Here is a 24,623-nt window from a genome sequence, read left to right as displayed (position 1 = left end):
GTGCTGGGTTTTTTCTTTGCTTGCGTGTTTGTTGTTTTGCTTTCGATTCAGTTAATTAAATATCAACTGAGTGTAAACCCCTTTGCTGGAGACCCTGAGTGTATAAAAATGAATGTAACAGACATCTGCCCTCAAAAAAGCTGGCAGTCTGGAGAGGAAGAAAAGACACATTCGCAGTTCTTTGAATACAAGATTGCAAGGTCTGGTGCTATGAGAACCTGAGAAATCCAGCAACGTCATAGAAACGGGAGTGGCCATCTCCAGCAAGCTTTTTAAAGAGGGTAATACCATCTAAATGCTGCCTGAAGCTGAGTGGAAGTGGCTTTTAGCAGAAAGGGGTGGGGGCGTGGTGAAGAAATGAAATAGTGGAAGCAAAAGCATGACAATGGAAAGTGCTAGGCACCTAACAAGAAACTCAGGCAGTCTGCTTCACCCTCAGCTCTGGTTCCTCTTGAGAACTGCCTTGAAGTCAGCTGTATCTTACAGATTTTCCCAAGAGCTGCAAATTACCAACAGTCCTCTTCTTCTGGTGTTCAGGAGCCTGTTTGTAAATTGCACTCTTGACCAAGACAAATAACAGGTTGCTAAAGGTGAGAGGTAATTGCGATGGAGCCAAAGACAACAAACCATATTTGATCTGCCTTACTCCTGGAAATCTCATAGGAAGCAAATGAAATGGGAAATAAATTTACACACACTTTCACCCACACATACACTTCACACATCTCTCCATATCCCTTACACACCTCTCTCTCTCTTTTATCTTTCTTTCTCTTTGTTTCTCTAGCGTGCAAGCGCAATGTAAAGTAGAATCCTGATACTTTGGAACAAAATCATCCATTTAAAAAAATTGGGACTGTGAATAGGGGAAGGTGTGCAGGTGTGGGGAGGCCTGTCAGGTGAGGCCCGGGGTGGCCTGTGGCGAGATGTCCCCGTTCTGCTCTGTGTCATGTCAGGGTCTTTCTGCCTTTAACTCACCTTCTCTTGCTTTGATGCAAGAGCCCCCGGGCTTCCAGAGACAGCTGCTGAGCATGGAGACGGCACTGTGGGAGCGGGGGCCATCTGGGGGCCACCTGGCTTCTGCTGCATCTGCCCACTCATCTCTGCTTGTGATTTCAGGTGAGCCTCAAAGCAGGAGCCCTGAACCAGCCTCTCGTCAGACGGCTGCCAGCTGCTGCTGTCGCTAGCCTGTCCCCTGCCCAGGCCTGTCACTGTGCCTCCTCTCAGCAGGTAAGGAAGTGACAAATCCTGTCCTAGAGCAGTTCTCTCTGGAGGGCAGAGGTCTTTGCCAGCAGTGACGTGTGGGCCTGGGGTGATGCTGGCTTGTCAGGACCCTTCATGTGTGGCCAGGGCCTCACACCATCACTGTCTTCAGCAGTTGCCATCGTCCTGCCCCCTCCCACCCCCCATGGCAGATGTGGGGCTTTTATGAACCCTATTGCACAAATTACCCACCACCTCCCGTTATACCCATGTGAGTAGCTGTGGTCCCTCTTCGGGGAGCAGGGAGGGAATCCAAGCCATCTCCATGGTGCAGGGTTTTGGCTGGGAAACCAAGCTGTATGGGCCCCCCGCCCCCCACCCCCCAGGAAAAGAGATGTCCCTCAGGCAAGCTCTTTCTCCAGCTGCTCACTGTGACAAACGCGAGGCCGACCGATACCCCCACTCCCCTCGCCCTGCAGTCTAAGCTGGGTGGTCCCTCAGGCTGGGGATCTGTGCTCACCAGCAGTCGGCAGTCGCTTGTCTCTCAGGGAGACAGACTGGCATGCTGCCAGCTCGTACTTACCAACAGCTTGTGGAGAGAGGTCATGTTGGGGAGGACAGCCGGAAAGGCACAGTGACATCCACTGGTCCAGAAATTCTAACACTGTCCCTAGTCACGTCAGACCAGCAGCACCGGGGGTTGGCCCACCTTGCATGCCCACGCCCGACTGTTCACTGAGTTATACACCGCAAGGTGCAGCCCCCCCCCGTCAGAACCTGCCCTGAACCCTATCTGTGTGTGAGCGCTCCTGCATGCCAGGGGGGGCTATCCGACCACAGCAGTGACAGAGCCCGGCCCCGGGCAGGTGTCTCATTTCCCTTCTGCCTCGTCTTCTACAAAGCCGAGAATCAAGTTTGTGGCCCACTGGTAGCCAAGGTGCACGTTTAATTTCATTCCATCTCCACTCTGTCTGCCCTTTCCTTTATTTTCTTGGGTCAAGGTGGGATGTACATACACACATATGCGTATGGAGAGAGACAGTCATTAGCTCACGTAGAAGTGTGGTGTCTGGATGGTCTCCAAACGGCAGAGATGTTATTCAAGTGGGACCAGAAGTGCCTGGCCAGGTGGGGGAGGGAGAGCTCAGGAACCTTCCCATAGGGTCGCATCTTTAAAAGACTTGGTTGTCTTTGGCCAAATCCATTTCTTCCTCCAGTACCAGCTATCTCTCTGGGTTACCTTGCCTGGGGAGGGGGACAGGGGCCCTCCCTGCCACCTCAGTCCAAGTCACACAAGGTTAAGATCGCTTGAGGCATGAGTCTGTCCTGGGAAAGACAAGTGTGTGGGATAAAATCCTATATCTCTGCCCCCTCAATCCCCCAGTGGGTGAGGGGGAATGGGCGTGATGGTGGGCAAGCGACAGCAGCATCAGGGAAAGTGCTGCCTTCACTCCCACTAGAGAGTTTGGTGGGATTCAGTTACTGAACCTCCTTCTACATGTTTCCTCATTTGAAAAATAAAGGGATTGAACCCAGACCGACAAGTTGCCTCCCAGTATTAATGTTCAGTCATTCAGAGCCTGGCTACTCAGAGATTGGCCCACAGAACAGCAGGGAACCTGTTAGAAATGCCAGCTCTTGGGCCAGTCCCCAACCCACTCACCCAGAACCTGCATTTCATCAAGATCTCCTGGGGTTTTACACACCCAAGAAAATTCAAAGAGAACTGGTTTCCAGAGTCCCTCGAGTACATGAGATGCCATGCAAGGTGAATTTGCAACTCGAGGGGACAGTAAAGTAGAAACAGTGATTTCTCCACGTCTGATACGGGCCACGGTCATTTCAGAGGTTGTGAAATGCAGATAAATGCCCACGTGTGTGGGGTCACAGGCTGGGTCCTGGTACATGTGCTGTGAGGAACCTTAGGGAGAAAGAGAGTGTGAACACGCACACGTGACACAGCATGCAGTCACTGGTGGCAACCTGGAAATGGGGTGCCGGCCCCCCGAGGAGCAGCGAGCAGGGGCTCAGTGAGTCAGGGCAGGCTCTTATCCCCTCGATCGACCGGAAAGTGCCCTCCATCCATACTTTCAGTATCTCTGTGTTCAGTTTCTCAGGCATCTGTACTTATCTCTCCACCTCCTTCCTGAGCAAGGGTGGGAACTGCCAGCGGGAGGGTTTTCTGGTGGTGGTGGTGGTGCTTTCAGGTGATGAAGAAAACAGAAATATCTGCCATGTGCTGAGGATGAGGCACCAGATGCATGACGTCATGGGAACGTGGGGTGAGTGGTGGGGCAGAGCTGTCGAGGGGTCGGGTCAACTCACGTGAGGCATGAGCCTGCGATGGGGAGGTACTTACAGCTGCACGTGACCAGTGGCCCCCACATGCGGCCTGAGCCTGAGGCATATATGCTTTCCAGGTCGAGGGTCAGAAGTGGGCCACCTGGGACACACCCCACTCAGGAATCCTGGGGGTCTCTCTGGGAGTGTCCTGACTTTGCCCTGGGTCAGTCCCCAGTGGTCAGTACGGCAAGACTCAGGCCGGCAGCCAAAGATGGGGAATCTCTCCTCTCGTGCCTCCACTAGGAAGAAAGACCTTTCCTACAAGGCCTCTGCACACTTCCCATGTGTCCTATTGATGAGGACAAGCTCATGCGCTCTGGTCCCCCTGCAAGGCAGGCGGGAAGGTGACAGTGTGGCATTTCAGCCCCTGGAGCAGCAGGTGGCCCTGCTGGCTGGGACAGCAGGTTGAAGCAGCTGTGGGTGGCCGCAGTGCGAGGAGCGACCACTGTACTGAGTGGCAGCAAGTTCGCAGTGGATAAGGGCGACCTGGGGGTGGGAAGGGAGTGGAGGAGGTTCCACCTGAGTGGCCTTTGGTCTGTTCGGTGGAAGTGAGGTCATCCACTCAGGATGACATGACAGGTGCTGAGGAAATGATGGAGACTGAAGACTGAACTAGCCAGGAGGGAAAGGGGTGACTGTGGATGGGGACAGATTGCCCGTCCACCCTGAGGACCCACGGAGGCTGGATGGTGACTGTGTAATGGCACCAGCCCCAGCATGGGGGTTCCCCTGCTGTGCTGAGCAGTCGCCCTTCCGTGTGAGTGGAGGGGGATGCATTTGGAGGATCCGGGGTCAGGTTTTAGTGACAGAGGAAAGAGGACAGGCCTTGGGAGAGCACGATGGCAGAGCTGGGTGTGTCATCTAGGCTGCCTGTGCAGGTGACTGGTGCTGGGAGCAGCTGTGACTGAGGAGACAGCCGTGGGCGGATGGGTGCTTCGAGGCTGAAGAGGAGGGAGTGAGAGAGGAATGGTCCAAGGCTACCTGCCGTCAGAGCGCAGTGCCGGAGCCCAGGAGCAAAGCCCTTCTCGTGGTGGACCAAGTGGTCTGGAGGGGACACAGGTGGTGGGCGTGAGGGGATGGAGAGGCTAACAGGAAGGGAGGGGCAGTGAGTCTCACTCCCAGGTGCTGGGGCTCCACCCCCCCAAACACACACAGAAAGGAAAACACAGCTCAACAGGATCTCCCTCCCATCTGAAGCATGTGAGTGGAGCATGTCATGTGGGAACGACCCTCCTTCTCAGCTGGGCAAAGGGAGGAAAGAGCTGAGTCCGGATCAGGGCGTTCTAGAAGCAGCCATCCCACAGGGCCGGGGGTCTGACGGGGCTCTGGTTGCGCTGGTAACATTTTCTACACACACACACACACTCACACACTCACACACTCACACACTCACCCACACTCACCCACACTCACGCTCTCACACATACATACTCACACCCATACCCACACTCACCCATACCCACACTGTCACACGCTCATACACACACTCATACCCGTACTCACTCAAACCCACACTCACATTGTCACATACATGCAACCACACTCACCGATTACCATTCTCTCACACTGTCACACAGACCCACAATTCACTCCCACACGCACTCATACACACTCTCACACACACACACAAACACATACACACTCACTCTGACTCACACACTCACACTCACACACCCATACATACACCCATACCCACACTGTCACACACTCATACACTCATACCTGCACTCACTCAAACCCACACTCACATTGTCACACACATACACCCACACTCACTGATTGCCATTCTCTCATGCTGTCACACACACAGACACAACTCACTCCCACACGCGCACACACACACACACCTCCCCACAGGGCAAAGCCCCGGAGCCTTCCCCCGCCCTTCCCCTGTGTCTCTGCCTCGCTCCTGCTGATCCTGGACGCGCCTTCCTTCTCAGCCAACCTCCAGCCTCCCCAACTCCTGAAGCCCAAAGTCAATGAGGGGGAGGAGAAGAGTGGGTTTTGCAATGGGAGGGGAGGGTCGGCGTCTTAGGGCAATGATTTTAGAGTTCTTTTTCACTCGCATCAGGCTGGGGAGGGTTGGGAACAAGATCGTGCCTCCTCCCTCGTTTTGCGTGGACACAGGGACACCTTCCCAGAGGGACAGCCACACATGCAGACTGGCACAGAGTGTGCCCCGCAGGCACGTGGGCACACACCTGGACACACATGCACATCTCCGTATTGTTGGGGGGTGGGTGGCTGCTCCCCCAGGTTTCAAAACCCCCAGTTCCTCATGGTTCTCCTTCTTTCCTGTTGAGTAAAAGTCCCCAGCCAAGATGGGCACACGCACCTGTTAAACTCTGACTTACGTGACTGATCTTTGTCTTATAACAAGAAACTTTTATTTTTTTTAAAATTGCCTGTGGACAAATGAAGCTGCCATTATCATGCCTCGTCTGGGCCAGAGAGTTGGCGTGTGTGGGAAAAACCCAGTGTGATCTACACACCAAGCCTCCCAGTGCACTGTCAGAAGCCACCATCACCTGTGTGACCCCAGGTCCCCAGCTCTCAGGCTTGAGTGACCAGGCCTCCTCCGAGCAGTTTCCTGTTAGATGGGGTAACTAGTCTGTGGCATCCGCCTTCCTGTGGAGAGTTATCGGCACTCTGGTGTTTTCTTCCTCAGGTGTCATTACATGTCTTGTCAGGGAGAAGTTCTTCCCTCTTCTAGAAAAGCAAATCTGTGCTTAGGGGGGAGAGAGAGAGAGAGAGAGAGAGAGAGAGAGAGAGAGAGAGAGAGAGAATACGCTGTTGTTTAAAGACAAACTCCCAGCACAAAGTATGGAAACTTTTGGGATGACAGCAAATTTAAATTAGTAATAAAGCACCTTTATTGTGGGAAACGTGTGCTTAGTCCTGCAGCTGACTGGGCAAGGCCACATGAGACCCTGAGCTTGGCTTTCAGGCTCTGAGTTTGTGTTCTGGGTGCACAAATTTTGTCTGTGGGACCTATCACTGCTACTTAATTTCTCTGAGTTTTGTACTTACAACAAAGAACTTAATATGTTTTGCCAACTTCATGAGCTGCTAGAGGAGTGAATGAGCAAATATGTTGGAAAATGACTTGTTACTAACTAACAAAGCACTATACAGATGACACGGTATGACTTCCAGTCGTGGGGGGAGTGACGTAGCTCTGGGACCATCTCTTACCTTCTACGCCCTCTCCCCGGGCTGAGAAAGTCTTTCCAGGCAAAAGCATCGGGCTCTAGTGAGCACTCCTTTTTCTTATCCCAGGAGGGTGTGCTCACCACTCGCTCTGGCTGGACGGAGAAGCGGGTGGGAAGGGGAGAGCCCAGCAGGGCTGTGCCTCACCTTTGGAACAGTAGCCCCTGCAACCCTTTGGCCTCGGTCGTTTCAGGGGCCGCAGGATGAAGGAAGGCATGCCCAGTAGCAGCACCACCAGCATCTCCCAGGCCAGGAAGGCTGTGGAGCAGCTAAAGATGGAAGCCTGCATGGACCGGGTGAAGGTAAGCACCACCAGGTGGCCTGACCCTCTGCCCCAAACCCCGCCCAGAGCAGTCCTCCCATTTCCAAGGCAGCTGTGGGGGAGTTAGTGTAACACACAGCAGAGCATCCAGCCAACTCTGGCTGCTGTAACATTTGCAGACGAGTGTTTGCTTCAGCGTTCTGAGTGTGCCCGCGGACCCAAATAATGCAGAATCCACAGTGTGCGTGAATTCCGTGAGGAGTCTCCAGAAATAGACTCCTGGTCATCACAGCTCTATTTAGCTGTGTTGTCATGCCAATAAGCGAGGAGAGTGTAACCGTGAGGTCAGTCATAGTTTTCCTGCCTGATCTAGTGACTCGCAGGTTAGACCACACTGGATATTGCGACGGGCACGGTTGGGAGTGAAGCCCTGAGCCATGCTCCGTGTTTGTATCCCTTCGTGCTGGGAGAGCTGAAGTCAGATGAAGCCCCTTTCTCTCCAGATGCCACTTAAGTGAGCAAGAAGCTCTGAAATGCTGTTTAGGTTCATTTTCTGTAAAAGGGTTGGAGCCCTGTCGAGAAGCTAACACCAGGAAACCTGAGTCCCCTGTGTCTGTGATCTGTGGGGACACAAAACCGAGGGGCTTGCCCAGGCATCTGGGATTCGAAAAAGACTGAATCTGAGTAGGCCTTCGTTAGCAGAGTGAGCAGTCCCTCCCCTAGGCTCCTGTCACCGAGACCTCCCCTCATGCTTGAGTGATGGCCAGAGAGCCCCAGTTCCTGTGGCCATGGGATAGTCACTCCCTTCCCCTGGGTGTGCACTATGCCAGAAAGCAGGAACGTGCACGGAAAGTGACATGACCGAGGAGGAGTTGGGGAAGGGGTAGCGTGGGTGCATTTGGTACCAGTGGACCTGTTACCAGAGCCTCTGCATCCTGTGGGCACTGAACCAACTACCAGTCAGACATCAGTCCTTGTTCTCTATGAGAGAGGAGGGAGCAAGAAACGAAGTGATTCCAAAAAGGGCAAGAGGGACTTAGAAGTGAGAGGGAGGGCTGCAGTGGCTCATAGACTGGACAGACACCTGCCGAGAGGACCACGCTTGTGGTGAGATGCGCTCTCTTCACAAACATCCCTGCACCTGGCATGGTCCTGGGTGGAAACACGAATCAATGCAGCTGCCACAGTGCTAGAGCAGACTCCCTGGGGTTGAGCTGTGAGCTGGTGCCCAGGTGACACTGGAGGAAACGGAAGGCTGCTGTGAACCGATCACGTCTCATGTCGAGTAGTTGGACTGCATAGGAGAGAGGCGGGTTTGCTGGGAAGGCGGCTGTGGACACCTGGGGGTTGCCGTGTACACAGGTACAGTCCAGAAAACGACTGGGTATACAGCCATGAGGTAAACTCATCTGTCAGCAGTAGGTAGAGTCAGGCCAGAAGGCAGTTGAAGCTGCAGAAGTAATTGGGAGAGGCAAGGAGGTGTGGTGTGGAGCAGAGAGCAAAGGTGGGGCTGGACAGGAAAATGCACCGGGGAATTTAGCAGAACCTGGAGGCTAAATGTGGGGGACCCTGGGGAGAGGGAAGTTAGAACCCCCCCGACTGTCCAGAGGACCGGAAGGATAGCGGGTACCGGCTACAGCAACAGGACAGTTGCCGTGCCGGGGGTTCTACTTTGGCAAGGAAGATAAATTCTGTAATAACATCCTCACCTGTGACAGTCATTGTGGGGACCAAATTCCCTACAGAAAGGGCTCTCCAAGGGTCACTAAAGGCACATGCGCAAAGAAAGATGAGAAATCCTAAGCCACTCAGTCTCTTACTCAGATGGTGTTCAGAGAAATAGGCAGTTCCAGCGGTGACTGTTCTGAAAATGTGGCTTCAAGCTCCCTGAGAGGGCCTCCCGGAGGCACCTGGAGACTCTGGTGATGCCAGGGAGCGGGCCAGTGACGCCGTGTCCAGTTTGCGTCAGAATTGGCAGCATTTTTGTCGTGGAAGAGACGATGCAGGGCTGCCTGGGGCGAGGGGTGGCCCTGGGGAGCCGTGTCCTGCCACAGCCGCAGTTACACGTGTTTTGTCATTTTTTTTCTTGCTCACACAACCATGAACGCTTACTTTTTTTTTTTAATTGTGATAAAATACACATAATGTATTTTACTAGTTGAACCATTTTTAAGTATACAATTCAGTAGCATTAAGTATATTCCCAAATTCCCAATATAATGTAGCCATCACCACCATCTGTCGCTGGAACTTTTTCAGTATTCCAAACAACATCTACTCATTAAACACGGACTCCCAATCCCCCCTCCCCAGCCCTCTGTTCTACTTCCTGTCTCTATGAATTTGCCTATTCTAGGTGCCTCGTTGATATAAGTGGAATATACAGTGTTTGTCTTTTTGCATCTGGCTTATTTCACTAGCCAAGTTCCATCCACATTGCAGCATGTGTCAGAATTTCATTCCGTTTTATGGCTGAATAGCATTCCATTGTCTGTATGTACTACATTTTCTGTATCCATTCATCTGTTGGTGGACGTTTGGGTTGTTTCCACCTTTTGTGAATAATGTACCGTGAACATGGGTGTGCAAGTGCTTGAGTCCCAACTTCCACTTCTTTTGGGTGGACTCCCCGAGGTGGAGTCGCTGGATCATACAGTCATTCTGTGTTCAGCTTTTTGAGGAACCCCCAGACTGGTTTCCATAGTGGCCGCAGCATTTTGCTTTCTGTCCAGTGCACAGGGGGCCATTTCTCCTTGTCCTCACCACCCCTGGTTAGTTTCCATCTGGTTGTTGTGACGGGTGTGAAGCTCACACGTGGTGTGAGGCACTGGACACCCCTGCTTCAGGGATCAGTGTGGCTTTGGTGGAAAATCTACTTGGTGCAACTCTTGGCAAAAACGATGTGTATTGGTATCAGTTATCCAGACAATAAAATCAATACATGGAAAGAAGGGGAAGCCATCCGGGACACTCCACATTGACCTTGTTAAGGACCTTGAGGTCCATCAGCGAGAGGAAGTGGACTTTCTAGGTGGGTGAGAGGTGACTGCAGGGGAGGAAGAAGGAAAAAGGGAGATAGCGGGAAGCACATGGAAGGAGAAGAGGAGCAGTTGGTGGAATTCACTGAAATCACACACTGTGCCGGGAATGCCAGGTCCCGCTGAAGGGAGCAAAGTCCAGGCTGATGGTGTGGGGAGTGTGCAGGCAGGAAACGAGCGTGCTCTGGGCCCTAGAGACAGGGAAGAACAGGCTGCGGGGGAAACAGCTGGAGGCTCCACGGAAGAAATCATCGCAATTACGAGTCCCACAGAGCTGTCTCCCAAGCGGAAGCACAACTGTTGGGGACCTGGAGGACAGCCCAACGAGGGCAGGTACCGGCATGAAACCAGAAAGGAGCCATGGCTGGCACGGTGTGTGGCCAACTGCAGAGCCTGGCTCTGGCTCCGGCTCCATGCTTTGCGGTTTATGGTGCTTGGCAGAGTGTCTAACAGGAAGGGAAGGAGGGAGGGAGAGAGGAAAAGATGGCTTTTGCAGCTCATGAGAATCAAGGAGAAGCCTGTTAATAGGAGGAGAAGGGAAATAACTGCGTTAAGTTGTTTTGGGGGCGGTTGCAAAGATAATGAAAAGCGACAGTGTGAACTCCGAGAGTTTGGGCAGTTCGTGGAGGAAAAATGTAGCCGAAATACCCACTGTCATCCTGAGGTCCTGTTTGTCCCCCCAAAACACCATTTGCACAAAAGCACTAATGCCAATGTAGACTCATTCCAGATTTTGCCAGGGACGTAGAAGGAAGGGAGGCCCACATGGCCCACAGCCAGCCCTCAGCCCACACCCAGGCGGGTTCAGACACCCTCCATGCACAACCTCCGTGCTCTTCTTGCCCCCCACCTTCATTCATTTACTGTTTGTCAACACCTTCCCCCACTCAGACCTCTCCCCAAGCGCCCACCTGCTCCCCAGCACCCACCGGACTGTTCTCCGTGCTGCCTAGCAGCCCACCAGAGCGTTTCCTGACAAAGCTGGGTGCTCCTCTGTAAGAACCTGTATCAGCTGCTGGAAGTAGCAAACATTATCATAAGCACAAGGAACATTCCACATAGAACCTGTATGGCTTCCCCAAAAGCAAAAAGCTTGTACAATAATGCGCAGGATCCTAAAAAGGAAACAGAGCACATAAAAGATGACTGTTTCGTAAGTTTTTGGTCCTCAGGGAAAGAAGACCCATGGTCTTATTCTTTTCTCATTCATTAGAGACTCAAGCAATATAAAAGTCTATCAGAAAAGTGCATATGTGATGTGCATCTCCGAATGGGGAGAATTTGTCGAGCTATCGTGGCAGATACAAGCTGAGCAAAGCACAGGAGGCATTCGCAGGGAAGAGATGGTCTCGGAGCCAGCCTGCGGAGCCAGGCGGGAGTTCAGCTACAGAGATGTGTTGTCTGTCCCACAGGGAGGTACAGAGGTCAGCGGGCCAGGACACAGGCCCCCAGCAGGCTTGGGAGCTGCCTCTCCATGTGGCACCCCAGGGTGCCTGATTCTTCTGTCCCAGAGGAAAAGGGAATTGCTGGCATTGGGCCAATCCCGCGTGAGCTCTGGCGGTATACGGACAACCTTGAGCCAACCAGTAGCTCCCAGCCAGGGACCAGGAAACAGCTGACAGACTTGCCAGGGAAAATTGGCCAAGCAACATTATGGCCAGTCTCTCTTGTTCGCCCGATGGCCTATAGTGGACCGCTCCAACATCTGTGGGGTGCTAACAGTCCCCAAGAGGGCTGCCGTTAGGCTGAGATTGTGTCTACCCGAGCTTTATTTCCTGAGTGTTGACTGATAGGTCTGTGTCAGCCTGTGTTCTATAGACTATTAAAAAGTGAGGGCAGGAAAAGAAGAATGACAGGTGATGACTGTGCTAAAAGTAAAATGCTAAGAGACGGCACGGAAATGGGCATTGAGGAGGGAGACGTGCTGAAAGCACCAGCATAAAAGGAAGGGGGTTAGGTCATGGCGCGTAATGACGGTTTTCAGTCCGTCTCCGTAAAGGTTAAAAAAGAAATTGGAGAAAATAGTTTGTAAAAGGGAAATAGCTTTAGAAAGAAAAAAAAGGAACATTACCATTTACTCTCTGACACTGAGGTTTTTATAATTTGGTGCTTTGAAAAAAAAGAGAATACGTACATGATCAAAAAACATTTTAGAGAGGCAGCCAACTGAATGGGAGAAGATTTTTGCAAACAGTGCCTCCCATAAAGGGCTAATATCCAAAGTATACAAGGCACTCATGCAACTCAACAACAAAAAAACAAACAGCCCAATTGAAAAATGGGCAGACGACCTGAAGAGACATTTCTCCAAAGAGGACATCCAAATGGCAAATAGACATATGAAAAAATGCTCAACATCACTAATCATCAGAGAAATGCAAATAAAAACCACAACGAGATATCACCTCACCCCAGACAGAATGGCTACCATCAACAAGACAAATAATAACAAGTGTTGGAGAGGCTGTGGAGAAAAAGGAACCCTCATACACTGTTGGTGGGAATGCAGACTGGTGCAGCTGTTATGGAAGGCAGTGTGGAGGTTCCTCAAAAAATTACGAATAGAATTACCATATGACCCAGCAATCCCTCTCCTGGGTATCTACCCCAAAAATCTGAAAACATTTATACATAGAGACATGTGTACTCCAATGTTCATTGCAGCTTTATTTATGTTGGCCAAGACATGGAAACAACCAAAATGTCCTTCGATAGATGAATGGATAAAGAAGTTGTGGTATATATACACAATGGAATACTATTCGGCGGTAAGAAAAGATGAAATAGGACCATTCGTGACAACATAGATGGATCTTGAGAGTATGATGCTAAACGAAATAAGTCAGACAGGAAAAGCAGAGAACCATATGATTTCACTGATACGTGGTATGTAAACCAAAAACAACAAAAGAATAAGACAAACAAATGAGAAACAAAAACTCATACACACAGACAATAGTTTAGTGGTTACCAGAGGGTAAGGGGGTGGGGGTGGGAGATGAGGGTAAGGGGGATCAAATATATGGTGATGGAAAGAGAACTGACTCTGGGTGGTGAACACACAATGGGATTGTCATGCGGGACGGCCTGCGGGGTCTCTGCTCCCGCTCCCCATACAAGAACGCAGGATATGGTGAGGCCAAAAAGGAACACCCACGGAGCCATAGGTAGGGGAGTCATACCACTATATTCTCGCTGGCGGCACTATACTCTCAATGGAGGCTGGATTCACACTGTCCGCAAACCGCACACTTGCCAGCCCAGCCGCCATCTTCTTGCTAGCCCCCATTCTTTGCTCTTCTCTTTCTGCTAGTGTAGCCACAGCAGTTATATTAGTGGCCAATGGCTCACTGGTTACAGCTGACGGCCAACTAGCCACAGCTGATGGCCATGCAATCACAGTTGGCCATTTACTACCTGAGCCAGCACCTGTCTATGTGAGGCCGAGAGCCTGGAAACTACTTTTTGGGGCTCTGCCCCCACACTCCACCCCTACAGGCTCTCGCCTCACAATCTACGCGACAAGCGTCTTCCGCGAGGGGACCTGTGCGAGGAGCCTGGGGGTGAATGCAATACCCTGGACACAGCCAGGCTCTCTGGGCACAGCCAGGGTTTCTCAGGGCACCACCAGTACTTCTGGGCATGGCCAGACTTCCTGGACTTCTTAGGGTACCACCTGTCTTCCCGGACACAGCCAGGGTTTCTCAGGGCACCACCAGTGCTTCTGGGCACGGCCAGACTTCCTGGACTTCTTAGGGTACCACCTGTCTTCCCGGACACAGCCAGGGTTTCTCAGGGCACCACCAGTACTTCTGGGCACGGCCAGACTTCCTGGACTTCTTAGGGTACCACTAGTTTCCCCGGGCACAGCTAGGATTTCTCAGGGCACTGCCACTCTCTCTGGGAACAGCCACACTTCCTGGACACAGCCAGGGCTCTCAGGGCACTGCCACTCTGTGGGCACAGCCACACTTCCTGGACACAGCCAGGGCTCTCAGGGCACTGCCACTCTCTGTGGGCACAGCCACACTTCCTGGACACAGCCAGGGCTCTCAGGGCACTGCCACTCTCTCTGGGAACAGCCCGACTTCCTGGGCACAGCCAGGGTATCTTCAGGGCTCAGCCAGACTTCCTGGACTCAGCCAGGGCTCTCAGGGCACTGCCACTCTCTCTGTGCCTCTCAGGGTACCCTGCTGGAACAACAGCGACTCACAATCAAGGTGCTTACATATTCTCAATGGCGGCCAGTCAAGAGACAAAAGCAAATATCCCCCAGTTCCACTAACAACAGTTCCCAAACAAACAGTCAAGCGGTCCATTAAATTAGGGATGGAAGGCAATTCCCCATAGTCCATAGTCATTCACCAGGGCTGTCCTGGGGGTGAAGGACAACCTTGACCTCACCCTCATCTCCCACGGAGGACTCAGCAAGCGTTACCTCCTGGGACTACAAGTCCTGCATCCAGGCTGCCTGAGCAGGAACTTCCCGGCCCACAGGGCTGCAACAACCTTCGCTTTCTCCGGCCTGTGCTGGTTGGGGAACCGTCCACATCTTTCCACCCCTCCACGGGGCTCCATCTCTCCAGCAGCTGCATGGCTTTTCCTGTGCTGGTGGGAAAACCGTCCACGTCCTCCCACCCCTCCACGGGGTTCCAGCTCTCCGGCAACTGCTCCTCCTGGTCTTCCTCAGACTGGGTGTTCACACGCACAAACTGCTCCACTGTCCTTTGGAGAGCTTTGGCTGGCACCATACCCTGCTCGCTGCACCATTTGTCATGCAAGAGACCCCGCAGGCCGTCCCGCATGACAAATGGCGCAGCGAGCAGGGTCTCTTGCACGACAGGGATTTATAGATGATGTAATACAGAATTGTACACCTGAAATCTATGTAATTTTACTAACAATTGTCACCCCAATAAACTTTAAAAAGAAAAGCATTTTAGACAGAATATACAAGGACACAAAAATGGAATTTGAAAGTCTTCAGGATATAGCTTATATGTAGTCTCCTTGTTCTATTTAAATTGTTTTCAAACCATAAACGTAGGAGATGAGTGAGATACACCTGTGAGTGTGTAGCATACTTAAGTCTTCTCAGAGAAAGAGGCAAACATCCAGCAGCTCGAAGTGAGGTTATAAGGGTAGAGGTCCCTTTTCCGGGAGCTTTAATTCTTGTTTTGAGAATAATGCTAGCTCTCTGTTCATAAAAATGGTACTTTTTAATTTTAGAAAATTTTGGAAAACATAGAAAAGTATAAAGAAGAAGGTTTAAATGATCTATAACCAGTACGTTTTCGTGGTTTTCCATCCAGCTAGTTACATATCTTTCTTTTTAAAACATTGGGGTTATAGTGTACATTTATTACTTTTTGCAACCTGATTTACCATTGAAGAGTATATTGTGATTATATATCCAGGTCAGTAGGTACTCTCCTAAAATGTCATTTTTAATATCTCTTTTCTCCATCATCTGATGTACAGTAATTTATTTAAGGGGTCTCCTATCCTTGGACATTTCCATTTCCAATTTTTCAGTATTATTTTTTTAAAAGCACTGCAGCGAGCACACTGGTAGATAAAATTTGTGCATGTCTGGTTGTTCTTACAGACTGAAAATTGTTTGGTCAAACTATATATTCGGAAATGTTTGAATCAGTATCAGATTTTCCTATGAAAAGTGGTACCAGCAGTACTTCATCAGCAATGTGAAGTGTCTGTTTCTCCAAATTCTTCCCAATGTCATTCTTTGAGCCATCCCAATTTGATAGTTCATAGATAATAATAATAGTAATAATAATGGGCAACATTTATTGAGTGCTTACTATCTGATGTTCTGAACAATTTCTATTAAATTCATTCAATTCTCATAACCATTCTCCGTAACAGGTACTAACATTCTGGCTTTACAAAGGAGGAAACTGAGGCCTGTGGAGATTAAATAACTTGCCCCAAATTGGACAGCTAGAAGGTGGTGGTAGCACAGGGATGGGGAACCAGGGAGTCTGGCTCCTGAAACTTCACGCTTCACCTTTATGCCACACTGTTTCTTGATTGTTCTTACCTCATTATTTTAACATATATTTCATTGACTCTTCTTCTGCTTCAACTAACTTCATATGTTAAATTCTTTTTTGTGTGAATTGCCTATTCCTACCCTTGGCCTAATTTTCTATTGTGGTACTTATCTTTTCCTTATTGATTAGTAATAGTTTCTTTCATATTATATGTTACCAATAGTTTTCCTCATGGAAGGACACCATTAACTAGAAAACAAAAGAGAGTGTAAAAATTAAAAAGGTAAAATAAAACAACAGAAGCAATATCAAATCTATCTGTGTTGACAATAAGTACTAAGTGGGACAACTAATTTAGACTCTCAGATTTAATTTAAAAAACAATATATTTTGCGTTGGACAATAACTTAAAATAAAGTGACTCAGACTGAAAGTAAAAGGGTAGGCAAAAATATACCAGATATATGCAATTTATACAAGATCTATATGAGAAAAACTACAAAATTCATGAACGAAATCAAAGGAGATCTAAATAAATGAAGACATATTCCATGTTCATGGATAGGAAGACTCATTATTAGTAAGGTGTCAGTTCTTCCTAACTTGATCTATATATTCAACACAATCCCAGTCAAATCCCCAACAAGTTATCTTGTTGATATTGACAAACTGATTCTTAAGTTTATATGGAGAGGCAAAAAAAGAAAAGAAAAGAAAAGAAAACCCAGAATAGTCAACACAATATTGAAGAAGACAATGTTGGAAGACTGACTCTACCTGACTTCAAGACTTACTATAAAGTATTCAAGACAGAGTAATATTGACAAAAGAACAGACAAATACATCAATGGAACAGAACACATAGCCCCAAAGTAGACCCACATAAATGTAGTTATCTGATCTTTGACAGAGGGGCAAAGATAACACAATGGAGAAAGAATAGTCTTTTCAACAAATGGTGCTGGAACAGCTAGACATCCACATGTGGAAAAAAACAATGAATCTAGACATTTTGAGTTTGGTAATGAGTTTTTAGATACAATGTCAAAAACATAATCCACAAAAGATAAAGTTGGTGATCTGGACTGCATTCAAATTAAAGACTTCTCTGTGAAAGACACTATTAAGGGGCTGAAAAGACAAGCCACAGACTGGGAGAAAATCATTGCAAATTCATATTTATTATAATAAAGGACTGATATCCAAAATACACAAAGAATTCTTAAAACTCAACAATGAGAAAACAACCCTATTTTTAAAAAGGGGGGGAGAGCAGAAGATCTGAGCAGATAACCAAAGAAGATACAGATAGCAAAGAAGCATATGAAAAGATGCTTGACATCATGTATCACTAGCGAATTACAAGTTAAAACAACAGTGAGACACCACTACACATTTATTATTAATAGAATGGCTAAAATCCTGAAAGCTGACAATATCAAATGCTGACGAGGATGTGGAACAACAGGAACTCTCACTCGTTGCTGGCAGGAATGCAACATGGTACAGCCACTCTGGGAGGCAGTTTGGCAGTTTCTTACAAAGCTGAACATAGCTTACCATATGATCCAATTATATCAAAAATACACAATGCAAAATATGAGGAAATGTCAGAAAAATGGGCAAATTGTGTAAGAGTGTGTCTTTCCCAGTCCTTGTTAGATAAACTAGAAAAAAGAGAAGTAGGCATATATTAATACATAAAATTAATAAAGTTGGTCTGAGATGTGTGTGTGTGTGTGTGTGTGTGTGTGTGTGTGTGTGTGTAATTCTATCCAGCAACTACCAAGAACACTTTCTGTAAGCACCACTCATGGAATGCTTCAGTACATTCTAAAAAGTAGAAATGGTTCATACCACATTCTTTGACCATAATGCAATGAAATTAAGGGTGGCAATGGTTGGGAATAAGTGTCAGCCTCAGTAATCTTTTAAAACTATTTCTTAAACAATGAAAATGATTTTGAGAGTGCCATATATAAGTGTGTAAGACATACATTTTTTAAAAACACTCAAAACATAGAAGGGCACAAAAGAAGACTTGAAAAAAAGACAGTGCTGCCTTGTGGTTGAATAGGCAGAATCAATACTGTAAAAATGTCTACTGTCTTTAACTTTGTATGTACATTTAGTGCAAATCTAATAAAAATTCTATTTCTGTTTTTGGAGAGAGTAAACTTTAATTTATTCTAAAATTCAATCAGATGAATGAATGTGTGAGAATACCAGGAAGTTTATTTAAATAAAAAAAAAAAAAAAGGAGTATATGTGTTCAATGAGGGAGAGTTGTAGAATTTTCTTCCTAGGTATTAAAATGTATTATAAAAGCATAGTATTTAAGATTTATGACACTCCTTTGGGAATAGACAGATCAGGGGGACAGAATAGGCAGCCTCTAAACACAAGTACTGGGAATCTGGACTATGATCCAGATGGCATCTCAAATCAGTGGAGAACAGATTATTAATAAATGTTGCTGGAAATTACTAGCACTTTGGAAAATAAAGCTACATACACTAATTTTATGCCGATAAATTTCCGATGGATTGTATTAGTCATCTCAGGCTGCCACAACAGAACACAGACTGTGTGGCTTAAACAACAGAAATTTCTTTTCTCACAGTTCTCAAGGCTGAAATGTGCCCACTGCATTGTCTGATGAGATCTCTCTCCTTCAGTTACAGCCAGCCACCTTCTCACTGCCTTTCCTGTGCTCATTCAAAGAGAGAGCTTTCTCGTGTCTCTTCCTCTTCTTATAAATATACCCCACCCTCTGGCATCAGGACCCCACCCGTATCCCTCAGTTTACCTTACCCTTCCCAAGGCCCTGTCTCCAAATACAGTCACATTGGAGGTGACGGCTTTAACATCTGAGTTTGGGGGGGCTACAATTCACTCAAAAGATTTAGATATAACAAAACCATAAAAGTATTAGGGAAATGTTTATATAATATGAGTTTGGAAAGACCAAGCATATCACAAAATCCAGTGCATAAAGGAAAGTTTTGGCTGCATTTAAAAATGATTTTATGTGGTAAAAACCTCCCAATCAACAAAGTAAGAAAAACATTTGCTACCTGAATAACAAGGGGTTAAAATTGAAAAAGAGCAAAATCAGGGAGATCATCATTTTCTGAGAAGTCACTGGCAGACATTGAAAAGGATCTGGTGAAGTCCAGGGAAGGGATGTAATGCAGATGATAAATGATAGTAAGAGCAAAAGAATGACATTTCTAAAAGAAAATAAATAGAAATTATGTCATTTGACCCAGCCAAAGGTCCACAGGCAGTGCTTATAGATTTGCCTTTCAATATGTCTGTACTTACCCTTCCTGACTCCAGCTTCTGCCAGTTTAGCAATTTAGGTTTAACCCTTCTCTTCATCTTCTCATCTTCTACCAGAAACTTGCATAGCTCTCACCTAGACCTTTAGAAATTAAATGATTCAGATGATAAACTTCCTACAATCAAATATAGAAATAAATTCAAAGAAAGGGAGATGTGAGTGAACAATTCTAGAACAGGTGTCAGAAAAAAAAGAGAGATGCTTGAATTAAATCAAAGAGAACAAGAAGATGGAAGATGTGTTTAAAGAACAAGAAGGGCCCTTCCACTTCGGGGTGTTTGGTTGGGGGCACTGTGGGCTCCCAGCTGCCCTGATCGTTTCTGAGAAACTTACTCCTGTCTGTTTCTCAGACATCCTTTCAGCCCTATCAGAAATCAGCCAGATGAACAATGACATGATGACAGGCAGTGTGTGTTTGTCACAATGTCCATTAGCCACAGTCCAGCAAGGATGGCTCTTCTCATTTACAGGAGCGAGAAATGAAGCCAAGTGTTGGTCTTGCCCAGGTGACCCAGCTTATTCGCGCTGAGGGCAGCTCGGCCAGGACATCGCTTCCTGACTCACAGCCCCGTGGTTCCTCTCTAGAGATGCCACTGGCTTTCTAGAACCCTCTAGAGCTGGAACCTACTTGTTCATCTTTCACCTCTAACTATGTCCTAGAAACCTTTTGAGTGACTCACTAGTTTCTATCACCAAATAAATTACTATTTTGGTGAACTTGCAAAATGACTGAATTATGGCTTCCTTTGTGGAAAACTGAGATATATCAAAACTGAGAGGTAGTCAGAGTCAGATAGGACATGTATCAACCTGTTGAAAGGGTTTGGTTAAGTCCAAGCCCAGGACGGATCTGGGTCGATCACTGTAAACAAGCTACCATGTTTCCCCAAAAATAAGACCTAACCGGAAAATAAGTCCTAGCATGATTTTTCAGGATGAAATGCCCTGGACATAAGCCCTAATGCATCTTTTGGAGCAAAAATTAATGTAAGACCCGGTCTTATTTTCAGGGAAACATGGTAAGTGAGGGCTTTGCTATTCTGGTGGTGAAGGCCATGTAATAACAGCTCTAACGTAGGTGAACTTGGGAATATTCAAATTCTTTCAGGCATCCTAGATTTACCTCTCAAAGTGTAATCAAACAGGGAATCCCCTATTATGGACACTTGACTTTAGAGTTCAGAGAGGGATTCTGTTAGATTACTCATTGATTCACACATATCTGCCCCTCCATCTGGTTTCTTCCAGGTACAACCTTACCTATGCCCCACTAGATACTGTCTGTGGCCGAGGACCCACTGGGTGAGCGAAGCCTCTCCCCATACAGGCCATTAACCAACGATTGATAATTGCCTTTACTGATCTGGAGTGATACAGAGTAGTTGCTGGGATCCACTGGAATCCATACGTCAGTCCGTTTGGGCTGCTGTAACAGCACCATACACTGGGTGCCTTGCACTGCAGAAATTCATTGCTCACAGTTCTGCAGGCTGGGAAGTCCGAGATCACGGTGTCAGCGTGTCAGGTTCTGGCCAGGGCTCTCTTCCTAGTTTGTAGATGGCCACTGTCCTGCTGTGACCTCACATGGCGAGGACAGAGAGAGCGATCCCGTGTCTTGTGTCTCTTTCTATAAGGACACTAATGCCATTCATGAGGGTGCCACCCTCATGCCCTAGTCACCCCCAAAGGCCCCACCTCCAGATACCGTCACATTGGAGGTGAAGGCTTCAGCAGAGGAACTGGGGGACACATTCAGTCCACGGCGTCAGAATGTGGACGTAGCCAGAGATTGCCCTTAGGAACCGGTGTGTTCATCTCAAATACTTCCCAGCGTTAGAAGGAAGAAAAGAAAATCCCCAAGGATTCACCCTGTTATATTTGCTCAGAACTTAGGGGTGAAGCCCAGACCTGTAACGTCCTGAGGGCTTCACACGGGTTGCCGGCATATGATTTCATACATTGGAGTGACCACCAAGTTTGACCTTGTCTAGGCACCATTGCACCATGGAGGCTGTGCCCTTGGCTATAATCCTGCTTTGTTTTCTTGGGGTGCAGGGAGGAACAGACATCAAAGGAGCTTGTAACTGATTCCAAGTAGTATTGTTCAATAGGCTAGGGTTGCTGAGAAATTGGTGTGAGATACTCACTTCAGATGCAAAGGATAAATGCAGTGGGTGTCACAGCCAGAATAGTAATTATGTCAGTTGTCTTGTCGTGGAATGTGACTATAGTAATTGCAACATTTTCTCCCATCATTGGAGCTTGTAATTATAGTGCAACTACTGGTATTATGTGCTAACTTGGGCTGTTTTAATCACCTCTTTTCCTCTGAAATGTAATGGTAAAATTCCACAGTTGTTCCCAGGCTGCCGATTCTTTTATTTTTTCCGATTCTTTTCAACATCTGTTATCTTGTAACTCTTAACAGTTCAGTACTAAGGAGAGGAGGCAGAGAAGCTCCGGGCAATTCCTAACAGAGGACTTGAGGTAAAGCAGACTTGACAGTTGATGAGAAAGCTTACAGAGTAAGGAGTTTTAAATTCCCAACCAGAATAAAATGTTTTCTTTGAACGTGAACTGTTTATTTTATGTTCCAAGGATGGCAGATGTTTTACAAGATTTGGCCAGTGTCTGCCACCCCTATTGGATACGTGCTGAAGGAAACGCTCAACCATAACAATCAGTCTAGAGCTGATTAAGAAAACCCTCCCACTGGACCTAAACGCGGGTTTAGGTTAATGAAAACGTGGACACCAAGCTCAGTGTCAGGAGGTCACCTTTCATTGTGAGGCTCCTTCAGGTTCTCATTCCATGTATTATCTCTTCAGATCACATTACAACGAACTTCAGGGTTAAGCCAGGGTTCTGAGGTTATACAGGATAAAGGGACATGAGACACTCTAAGATGAGGGGCTGCAGCTGAGGTGAGAACTCCCTTGACTCTTTCGTTGTATGGTGACTTCACGCTATCAGGTCATCCTTTCCAATGTTGTTTCAATAACTGAGCGCATCTAGGAAATCAGTATTTCCTGGAAGCAACCCCGATCCACAGTTTTCCAGTGGGCGTTTGCAACTTCATTATGTGTTTGTACAGGTACACAGACAGGACGAGGAGCGTGGTTATACCTAAGCAAATGCATTTGTGATCCAAAAACAACAGCAGGAGGCAATCTAAGGACAGCTGGTTTTCTTGAAAGAAAAACTGTGGCAGCAAATGCACTCTCACCTTTGGATGTGACAGAAATGTCCCTAGATTAGACCTGTGTCCATCCAGCAAGGCCAGACGCAAACAGCACAGTTGTTAGGGTGTGACAGACATGGGACTGCAGGGGACGCAGATACACTGATGTGAGACCGGAACACGGCCCAGCCCCTTCTCTCCTCCACCAGGCAGTCCCCCAAGGCCACATGTATTGAGCTTCCTCCGAGGTGCCCTGGACTGATGGATGTACTTACAGGATGACAGTGCAGCAGCCCCCAGTGAAGCGCCCCCTGGCGGTTGCTCTCAGGAAATTAAACGAGTCAATTCCACCCACATACAAGCATCTGAACAGGTAAACTGATCAAGCGGAAGGAAGCTGTAATTATAATTTAACAAGCCAACTTTGGACCAGCTGGATCGTGCTGGTACAGAGTAAACGGAGGCACACTAAAACCCTCCACGAGTTTATTTGCATGTACATCAGTTGGAATCAGGCAGCACGAAACCAAAGCTGGTTAGGGGCACTGCACTGCCAGGAGCCAGGAGAAAGGTTTTCACAGAGAAGACACTGAAGCAAAGCAAAGCAATTATTTGGTTGGTTATGGCTTCAGTGGTTGCCTTGTTTGGGAAAGTCTAGTTGTCTGTCTGAAGTTGGTTGTTCTGAAGTTTCTCTTTCTCAGATTCCAGGAAGGGCACTGACTGGCTTAGGTCTTAGCTTAAGTAGGCTGCCACTGCATTAAAGCCACCTCAGCCTGGGCCCCCTTGTTTAAATACTTTAACAGTGTGTAGGGCACAGCCTTGAGGGAGGAGCCCTGGAGGTGACATTGGCAGGGTCCACCAAGCGCTTCCCAGGGCGGAGGGAGAGGACGCGGGGACCAGCTGAGATTTACCTGTCAGTGTTTCCTTAGCCAGACTGTCCCTAGCGTAAATGAAATGACCTAAGAAACTCCAGGTGCAGCACTCTTCTTCTGGTCATGTGAGTTCCCAGGTAGCAGGTCTGCAAGGAGAGAGTATGCAGGCCCAGCACACAGAGCATTCCAGCACTCGGCAGTTCCGGTTTTCATTATCAATTAATCAGGCTCCTGCAGCCTATGGAGTTTGTGGCCAGACTGCTTAGCTTCAAAGTCTGGCTTTTTCTCTTACTGAGTACGTGACCTTGGGCACATTTCTTAACTTTTGTGCTTTCGTTTCCTCATCTGTAAAGTGGCTTTAAGAATGTTACTTAGAAGAGTTAAATGATCAGGCATCTACACCGTCCCTGACGTGGTCTCCCTAATAAGACAAGTGTCCATAGGCTGCCCTACAAAATCTTGACAACATTATTGATTATATTCCCCAAACTGTGTACACCTGAAGCTGAAGCTGAATAATACTGAATGTCAACTATAATTATATATATACATATGTATGTATATGTGTGTGTATATATGTGTATATATATATATGGTCACAGGATGTGCAGTGCAGCACAGGGAATAGAGTCAGTGGAACTGTAACAGCTACGGGATATACGATGTCAGAGGGGTAGTAGATTGGGGGAGGGGGGCTATCACTTTGTGAGGGGTATAAATGTCTAACTATTGCATTGTTTTGTACACCTGAAACTATTTTAAAAAAAAGAGTTAAATGATGTCATTCGTGAGATGAGGCATTTGGCACAGCGCCTGGCCATAACGAGTACTCTAACTTCCTATTTTTATTAACGTTTTATACAGCCGGCTGTCTCTTGAACTTGTGTGCTGTGGGCCTGCTGCAAGAGGGGAGCCACTCTTAGAGTGCCAGAAAATCGTGTTTCTGGGCCCAGAGGCTGGGGACTAAGGGAGCTGCCACCGTGCGGAACTGGGTGGGTTTGTCACACGCCCCTATCTCCTTGCCCTGTCATGGCCCCATGGCCCTGTGCAACTGTTCTTTATATAATAATGCCAATTATTATAGTAACTTTCTAACTTTTGAGTCTTCTCATTTAGATCTTCTGGAGGGCAGAAATCTTGCCTTATTCTTTCCC

General features: G+C 47.7%; 1 protein-coding gene across 3 annotated transcripts in view; it reads left to right on the top strand.

The window, feature by feature from the left end:
• GNG4 (G protein subunit gamma 4) overlaps positions 1-24,623 on the top strand; it is a 45,954-nt gene that overhangs the window by 15,729 nt on the left and 5,602 nt on the right. For all 3 annotated transcript variants that reach the window (XM_019747010.2, XM_019747008.2, XM_019747009.2), the window contains exons 2-3: positions 1,120-1,230; positions 6,950-7,058. In XM_019747010.2, the coding sequence (XP_019602569.1) occupies positions 6,960-7,058 (99 nt within the window). In that variant the 5' untranslated portion in view covers positions 1,120-1,230; positions 6,950-6,959. The remainder of the gene's footprint in view (positions 1-1,119; positions 1,231-6,949; positions 7,059-24,623) is intronic.

The sequence above is a fragment of the Rhinolophus sinicus genome, linkage group LG12 (assembly GCF_036562045.2).
Source record: "Rhinolophus sinicus isolate RSC01 linkage group LG12, ASM3656204v1, whole genome shotgun sequence".
Taxonomy (NCBI): Eukaryota; Metazoa; Chordata; class Mammalia; order Chiroptera; family Rhinolophidae; genus Rhinolophus; species Rhinolophus sinicus.
The sequence above is the reverse complement of the archived record's forward strand: the minus strand, read 5'-3'. Positions and strand labels throughout refer to the sequence as shown.